Source organism: Vigna unguiculata, chromosome 1, assembly GCF_004118075.2.
Source record: "Vigna unguiculata cultivar IT97K-499-35 chromosome 1, ASM411807v1, whole genome shotgun sequence".
In the NCBI taxonomy this organism is placed as follows: domain Eukaryota; kingdom Viridiplantae; phylum Streptophyta; class Magnoliopsida; order Fabales; family Fabaceae; genus Vigna; species Vigna unguiculata.
The window spans coordinates 32,301,101-32,310,339 of record NC_040279.1 but is presented as its reverse complement, the minus strand read 5'-3'; the positions used below and the strand labels follow the sequence as shown (position 1 = coordinate 32,310,339).

The window sequence follows — 9,239 nt, the reverse complement described above, 5'->3', positions numbered from 1 at the left end:
TGTATATATCTTCGGGCATGAGTCACAGTAATACGAGGTAGATGGTTGGGGATTTGGGAGGGCATCCCTCTTTTAATAGAAGGAAAGAAAAAGAAAAAGAAAAAGAAAAATTATTTAAATAAGCTGTATGATAAAGACTCGCATTCTCGGATTTGATCCCTTTTTATAAGGAGAGAAAACCCGTTTTTTTTAATCAAATTTTTGAAATCAAACTAACATTTCATATTCAATTTCATTATCATGCCTTAATGGGTAGATCAATCAATGTATTGGAAAAATATTCTAAAAAATAGGTCGTGAGGTCACTAATAGGGTCATCATGAGGATTCTTATGTGTCTTTTTTTATGAAAGCAACTCATTGTGCCTCAAGTACCATTTTGGTTACCATCATTTGAATAAGTTTTAATTTTGACAAATAAACAAACCAAAAAAACATTATTTGTGAACAAAATATAGAACCGTCAAAACGGGTAACCTGGCTTGACTCACTACGAGTTAATTATTTAGTGAGCCAACTCAATCCGACTCACTTATTAACGAGTCAAAAAATTTGAATCTGACCTGGCCCACCACGGATTGGTGGGTTAAATGGGTTGATTCACGAGTTCACTTAATTAAAAAAATACAATTTTTTTATTTTTTTCGGTCAAAACTAAATTATAATTCTAATTAAAATCTAAATAAACTTTATTACAATCCAAATATAAACCAGAATCACAAAAATACAAATTATTTATCTGTTGACTTAAAGAAAAAAACAATCTAACATGACCTAGATGCAAAGTTTAACTTCACAAAAAATATTTGTGTGACCCTTTATTTGTCAACTCGGCTCACCGCCAATTCAACTGGTGAGCCGGATTCTAGGTGAGTTAGGTCAAAAATCAACCCATATTGAAATTTGTAAAAAGAATTTAACCAAACCCAATCCAAACCCGTGACGAACTGGATTGATTTGCGAGTTACAATCCATTTTGACAACTATAAAAAAAACCTCACCAGAAATAAACCCTGAATAATTTTTCTCATTTATTATTAATTATCGATAAAACTGATAAATAATTCAAAACCGACGTCACTTGCATAAAAGGAAAGTTTGAATTCCCTTCCAACTATCCACTTCACATTAACGTGACGTGAAATTACTCAAATTTTATAGTCCCCGCAAAAAACCACTTCGTGCGATTGGTCTATTTAATTGAACACGAACACTGCAGACACACCATTAATCTAGGATTAAAAATGTTCCTAGTTACCCAAGTTGTGATTGATGTTTTTGTGATCACAATCAAGGAGTTCCTCCAACAATTTGTCATCGAGACACTCAAAAACCACAACTTGTTTAGCATGTTCAGTTTTTGACGATGAAGTGCAAGAAGGGTGTTCATGTGGGAAGTTGAGAATGGCCATGGCACCTCTCATTTGAAATGCAGCACGATCATAAGCTCTTGCTGCTTCCTCAGCAGTGTCAAAGGTCCCAAGCCACACGCGAGCTCCATTTCTAGCTGAATCTCTTATCTCTGATGCAAACTTTCCCCATGGCCTTCTTCTTACTCCTCTGTACTTTTTTTCCTTTTCTTCCCCTTCACTCACTTTTTCCTTTAACTCCTCCATTCTCTTACACTTCTGCTTCAATATTTAACTTCTTCGCCTTTTTATATTCCCCAAACAATCTATGTCGTCTTCACTGTTTGGAAATTTACCATGGATTGATTACATTCAATGGATGAGAAAAAAAATGGAAATTTATCAAAGTTTATGATGCCCCATGATAGAGATTGGTTTTAGTGTTCAACGTATGTGGATCACATAGTGATCATCATCACTGCTAAAGTCATTGTTTTGGTTTCCTAGTTCTAATACGACAGAAAGTGAGATCAGAAGACCATGCATTGTGAGTTTATGATAATGCTAATAGAATCTTTATGTTGAATACATAATAGAAATGTGGTTGTAGAAAAATAAGCATGTCCACTTGTTTCCCTAAACTAATGATCCCTCTGGTCCCAACATCGAAGTGGAAATTCTCTGGGAAGATTACTGTGTTATATTAATTTAAAGGGTGGGATTGAGACGTGAAAATACTGGATTAATTTCATCACGTGGTTAAAAGTATTGTAATTGAAGAGGAACATTGAACTTCATTAGAATATCAAACAGCCATCATCTTACATCATGGTTTTAGGTTGAATTTTTGGAACTTGACCTATTCACCTTCTGGATTTGCATTATTTGATGTGGATATCAACGCAAACGTTTTCTCTGAGGACTTTTTTTCTGCAGAAAAACACATAATTATTTTCTTAATCATGGATGATTCTGACATTTTATGCCTGCATAATCATGCAACTTGGTTCATGTGGAAGAAGAATGAAAGGGAAAGCAGTTATGCATGTATTACTTGGTTTTTTTTTAGAGATTTATTAACAGGGCTGTTTTGACTAAGATGGAGTGTATAAACATCATAGTATCACATTTTTTATATAACTTCTTAATTAGTAATTAGCGCAACAGAACATCTGAGAACAGAGATGTAGACTACAATTGTACTGGCAAGGATTTAGCATCACTTACCGATGATTTTGGGACAAGATTAGTGTCACTGATGATGTCATAGGTATTCCAAACTGTCCCATCTTAAATCAACCTTTTCAGTAACATAAAGTTGGTCTGCTGGTAATTAAAAAGAAAGCATTTATATAACTTCTACTCGTTACTAATCTGGCAAGTGGCAAAATCATGTTCAAAATTCAAGCAGCTGTTTCATTAACTCTAACAAAAGTTATGTGTGTGTATGTTTGGATGAAAAAAAATATATTTTATATAAAAAAATTAAATATTTTACTACAAAATATTAATTGAATGAAAAATTTTAAGATTTAATAGAAGTAATTTGGTTATTTAAAACTAAATCACTTCAATAATTTTAAAATTTTATACACTTTATCTTTTAATTTTGTTAGGATTAAATATTTTTTTTCCTTAACTTTAAGTGAAAATTAAAATTGGACTCTTGAAACTTTGACCCAATTTAGTCTCAAACTTTATAATTGCATGGATTTAACTTTTTAACTAAATTTTGTTAAATTTAGTTGACGTTTCATATATGTTTCATGATAGTTTATTAACTAACATCAAATAAACTAAACAAAATTTGGTTAAAATGATTAAATTCATGTCATTCTAAAGTTGAAAAACTAAATTGGATCAAAGTTTTGAAAATAAACTAATTCTATTTTTTACTGAAAATCAAATATCAAAATCATATTTAACTATTTCTTTTATAATTTGGTTAAAATAATTAAATTCACGTCGTCCTAAAAAGCTAAATTGAATCAAAATTTCAAAAATAAACTAATTCTAATTTTTACGGAAAATCAAAGTCATTATTATATTTAACTATTTCTTTTATTATGTCTGGTGAGTTCTTTGTTAATTAACCTGAGATCTATTTAACTGTCAATTTCTCTGGTTGTTATTTTGATATCAATCTATTTAAGTAATGTGAATAGAGTTTATTTCATTTAAAGTTAATCGTAATTATTTTTATTGTTATTATTGAGATTAATTTTTTTAATGTAAATTAAAATTATTTCTCAATTGATGTTAGTTAGAATTTTCTTTATCAATATTAATTGTAGTTTTTTACTTATGTTAAACACAATTTTATCGGTTAACAATGTTTTTTTTTTTTTACAAATATTAAGTATTAGAAAGACTTCATATTCATTAGTTTTTACATTGATATGAATAAAATTATTTTTCAGCCGAAAAAAAATAGAATTCTTTAATTAATATTATTGTGATTATTTATTCTTTAATATAGGTCAAGAATATTGCTCCGTTAATATTTGTTAAAGATTTTTAAAATAAATTTGGCGAGGCTTTACAAATCAAACTTTTTGGATAAAGATTTGCAATCTTTATTTTTGTTCGATATATGTAAAATCTATTTTTTCAATCAACAACTTGATTTAATTGTCTGTTAACATCTAGACTTGATTCACCTGTTTATTAATATTCAGTTTCCACCTTAAATTAACCTATAGAAGAGACCTAAAAATATCTCAATTCTCAATGAATACCACAAAAATAGTTATAGGTTAGAAAAGTAGCTCCAAAAATAATTTTTTCAAAAATTATTTCATCTCTCTTCCATTTGTTCCAACATTACTATGTAAAAGACTACAAGGTTTTTCTAAATTCAGAATAACATATAGTGAAGAATAACAAACGAACCCCTAACAACCCAAGACGTACGAAAATAAACATATAATTTAAAATGTTTCTGCATGTTAGGTTTATAGAGAGAGTTTTATTGGAGAGATACAACACCAATAACCTGAACTCAACCATATAAGACATTGACATCACTTTCAACCTAAAACCTTAACAATAAGTTTATGAGTCTTTATTCTTATATAGTGTTTTACTTTCTCATTTCTAACCAATATAAGACTTAGACTCACACTTAAATTACTACCATTGGACTTAAATATACATGCCTGCATATACTCATATCTAGATTACTATCACAAACCTCAATATAAAACACTAACCTTAGCATCAAACTATTTGCAATTGCTGTCCATTTTTTCTATCCACTCCAGCTTATACGGGCATACGGTCCAATAAAACCTATTTTACTTATTAGAGGTTAAATTTTGACAGCTAAGTTTAATGGTGGTGAAAAACAATAAGTCAGTAACGTTGAAGGGTTAAGCTTCGTGGGGCATTATAAATGATACATCTTATTTATTTATTATGCATCAAAGATTAAACACAATTTTTATATCACCTAATAATCTTGGTTGGGATACAGAAATCCAAAACCTATCTTTTCATTGGAAGAGAAATAACCCTCTTTGTGTCAGTCAAACCATGAACTGTGCCTCTTCGCAGATAGTAAAAAAATAGAAAATCATTTAAAAAATGTCAATGAAAAGAAATTATCAAAATTTAATCATTAAAAAATATTTTCATTTATTTTATGCCCATCACACTCTAATCAAGCTTTCTCTAAAATAAATATCACCTTTATTTCCAAAACAAGATCCTTGCATCACTAGCGAGGGAGAGAAGGAACTATCAAAATTTTTCACTTCTCTTCAATTCCAAGGTTTCAAATGGCACTCAACCACAACAAGCTGCTTCCACCCATCAAAACTCATGCTAGCACAATCCTTCACACACCAAAACCTGCTTCAAATTCTGCTTCTGCTTTACCCATACTTGCCATCATTGTTCCCACCATCTTTGTCACTGGTTTTATACTCATCACCTACTTAAATCTCGTCACCAAATGCTTCTCAAACTTGTACCTATTTCACCCCTTGAGATGGTTTTTCTCCCTCCTTACCCCTCAACATGAAGATCAAGATCCCTTCATAGCACTCTCTCCGAGGATGTGGAGCCAAGGACTTGATGAATCTACAATCAGTGAAATCCCAACACTTCAATTCACAAAAGGGGATGTCGAAAAGAACCAAAGTGTGTGTGGCTGCGTGGTTTGTTTGACTGAGTTTCAAGATCATGATATGCTGAAAGTTCTTCCCATTTGCAAACATGCCTTTCACTTTCACTGCATCGACGTTTGGCTTCAAACCAATGCCAATTGCCCTCTTTGTAGATCAAGCATTGTTTCAGGCAACACACAGTGCCCGATGGATCATATCATAGCTCCAAGCTCTTCTCCTCAGGATTCTCAATTGCTCTCTCACGTGAGCAGTGATGAGGATTTTGTTGTCATTGAAGTTGGGGAGATGCAGCAAGAAAGAAGTGACTCAAGCGAAAGAGTTGTAGAGAGTAGAAATGAGTGTATCATAAGGAAGTGTCACCATGTTTCCATCATGGGAGATGAGTGCATTGATGTTAGGAAGAAAGATGAGCGGTTTTGTATTCAGCCTATTCGAAGATCTTTCTCAATGGATTCAGCAAACGATAGGCAAGTTTGCTTGGATTTTCAGACCACCATGCAACAGAATAATAGGCCTCTAAATCAGGCTAGTGACAGTGAAGATTGCAATAGCAGAGATGGAATATCACTCTTTCCATTCCGTTAATGTAACTTATATTTTTATCTTGATCTCATTTAGCTGTAGGGAAGGTCCAGTTAGCAGTGGCTCACAGACAATAGAGAAAAAATGTGTAATGATTTTTGCAATGATGATATATGTTGAAGATCTTATATCACATATATATCGCTTGGAGAGAAGATCAAATTATAATGTAAGAACGAATTCAAACTTCATCTTACAAGTCAGTTTTGTAGAATTGAGTTAGACTTATGTTCACTTTATAAAATGGTATTAAAATCATCTGAAATCTATCCTAACGAGATTTGTTATCTGTTAGACCTATCATGTCATCATTATTGGACAGCTATCAGACTATTCATTAATATCTAGTCACACATATAATATGTATATGTTTCGGTGTGAGGATACATTGAAGATTTTACATCGGTTGAGATTAAAATATGATATATAATATTATCTTTCAAACTAATTTTATAAGGTTGAGATAAGATTAAAGTTCACTTCTTAATATATAGAATAATTTTGGAACTTCTAACGGTAGGAATGTAGTAGAAAGAATTAGAGGCATAGCAATGTCATTGCTTAAATCACAAATGAAAGGAATAAACTTGTTTATTCTGATATCTGAAAATATCTGAGAAAGGATAGAACAAGTGTTTTTCTTGTTTTTTATGTGTCTTAACTCTTAAGTGTAACATCCTTCAAAAGTATTAGAAATACCCAAAAGGATAGTCACAGTCTCTTCACCAATGCAGTTATCATTCATTCTCCATCAATTTTCATGGCCATCCAATTGCTTTTTGAAAACATTTTTGTCAAAGTCCAGCTTTTTTATTATTAGAAATGATGGTGCCTTGCATCATGTAAAATAAAATGAAATACAAAAATCAATGGCATAAGCTTCTTTGTATCAAACTTAGTTGATTTGGAGGGCCTTTGAGAGTGTGGAAACTTGTTTCCTTATAAGAAGCATGTATATATACTCATTACCTACTTTTAAATGATTTAATAAAGCCAATTCTTAAAAGACTAAAATTAACAAATAAAAAACAGGACAAAAGAACTATAAAACAAGACAAAAACTACTAAAAAGCAACACAACTAAAGTACAATACTTAACTTGATTCCAAATATTTATAAATCTCATTATCCTAATTACAAAATGGACTAATTTAACAAAATACAAATCCAATATAAGAAAAATAAACTATATATTAAAATGTAATATTTGACATTGAATTAAAGAGAAATAAATTTTGAACAACCTGTTCATAACATACAAGACTTATTATGATTGTATTCCGCCCAAAATCTTACATTAACACTTTCGTATTAGTGTATAAATATAATTTTTATTTAAACTTACTATATTAAATATCCTCAATAAGTACGAATAAACATACACATTCTTTTGGGTATTTTTTTTTCCGAATAAATGCTCGTTTCAAAATCCATTAATATATAATTATCTTTTTTGTTGTGCTTTTTAGGCATCCAAATTTAATTTTGACCCTTGTTTTTTATTTAAAATATCAAACAATTACTATTGATTTGGTAGAGATGTCAAAATCCATTAATATATAATTATCTTTTTTGTTGTGCTTTTTAGGCATCCAAATTTAATTTCGATCCTTGTTTTTTATTTAAAACATCAAACAATTACTATTGATTTGGTAAAAATGTCAAAATGAGTTTCAATCCGTGAATTTATCTAACTCACCACGAATTCGAGTTAGATTGGTTGTGGGATTTGAGTCGGGTTGAACCACTTAACCTACCAATATTTTTCTACAATTTTTTTAAAATTTTTGTGTTATAATTATTTATTACTTTTAACTATCTAGGTTTATAATTTCATATTTTTAAATGCTAAAATGTTGTTTAATAATATTTGAATAGTTTGACAATATTGCTCGATAATATTTGAATAATTTGAATATTTAATTAATTTGTTTTTGAAGTTATATATATTGATACTTTAATCTTTAATTATTATTTTTATAATAATATTTCAAGAATTAGGTGAAAACTTTCATTTCATTATAAATATATAAAAAATTATAATATATATATATATATATATATATATATATATATATATATATATATATATTATCAAGTAAGTTAACCTCACAACTCGTGGTGGATTGAACTAGATTGCAAAATTTCTGACTCATTAAACGGTGAATTGAATTGAACTGGTTCTTTTTTAGCTCAACCCGTAATGAGCCAACCTGTGTGACCCGAATTGGTTCACTTTGACATCCTTATGATTTGTTTATAGTAGGAGGATATTTAGTAAATAACTAAATTTTGTAAAATAATGCGAAACTAATATCTAACGAGACTAATTTAATTTTCTTTTCTAATTCTCTTAATTACTCTCATAAATAAACAGATGTTAGAAAATTAAAACTGTATAATGTCTTGATATGCTTCTTACGTGTTTGATTCCCCACCTGTGAGTCAGTAGTCAGAAATGTGGATAAAAATTGCAAACACTAAATTTTAAATTGAGTGAGACGTGGACCAAAAGTTTTCACACTTATGGCCAATGTGGTCTCTTCAAAAGATAAATATTTTAGTATATATAATATACAAATTTATAACTTTAATCATTATAACGTAATATTGATTTCATTTACACTATTTTTCTTCATAAAGTTTTAGTTTTATATTTTGTGATTGAGTCATTTATTAAAAGCTTTATGTAATGGGCCCATGAAATTACTAGCTCCACCTTCCCAGCTCTGTGGACCACTTAAACTAAAGTCAATCTACAATGTTACAATAATCATTCGCATCCACTTGCATGAAGCAAATATTTGTAAATGTTTTTAAGCATAAAACAATCAATGATGACAACTATATGTTTTCTACGTATTTGCAAATTTTTGTAACATGTTTTGTAAATAAATATACGTGCAAACAAAAAAGTAATCTAAAGGCTTCTTATTAATTCAATAGTGATAAAAGACTGAAATTAAACGTGGAAAGGACGGTATGGTTAAAATATACATGTTTAAGTAAAAGCTATGTACACTAAGATGAATTAATGTAAAAATTCTCTCCCCCTTGAAATCCCTCACATTTCGAGAGGGAAGCTAAAGTTTTAAGTTCAGCAATGGAGGTTGAGAAATTTTGCCTCCCTCCTCTCCATGTCAATCTAACCAAACAATAAGTAAAAGAAAACCAAAGTA

The 9,239-nt window shown here is 29.9% G+C and overlaps 2 protein-coding genes across 2 annotated transcripts; one reads left to right on the top strand and one right to left on the bottom strand.

The window, feature by feature from the left end:
• Positions 1-1,006: 1,006 nt before the first annotated feature.
• Positions 1,007-1,690, bottom strand: LOC114196226 (ethylene-responsive transcription factor 14-like). The gene has a single exon (XM_028086803.1). It carries the CDS (start codon positions 1,613-1,615, stop codon positions 1,250-1,252), a length of 366 nt encoding a protein of 121 aa, XP_027942604.1. The 5' UTR covers positions 1,616-1,690; the 3' UTR covers positions 1,007-1,249.
• A 3,437-nt stretch (positions 1,691-5,127) lies between these two features.
• LOC114190813 (RING-H2 finger protein ATL16-like) lies at positions 5,128-6,063 on the top strand. The gene has a single exon (XM_028079864.1). It carries the CDS (start codon positions 5,128-5,130, stop codon positions 6,061-6,063), a length of 936 nt encoding a protein of 311 aa, XP_027935665.1.
• Positions 6,064-9,239: the final 3,176 nt, after the last annotated feature.

Coding starts and splice junctions, on each gene's coding strand:
- LOC114196226 (XM_028086803.1), bottom strand. CDS start 1,615: ATGGAGGAGTTAAAGGAAAAAGTGAGTGAAGGGGAAGAAAAGGAAAAA.
- LOC114190813 (XM_028079864.1), top strand. CDS start 5,128: ATGGCACTCAACCACAACAAGCTGCTTCCACCCATCAAAACTCATGCT.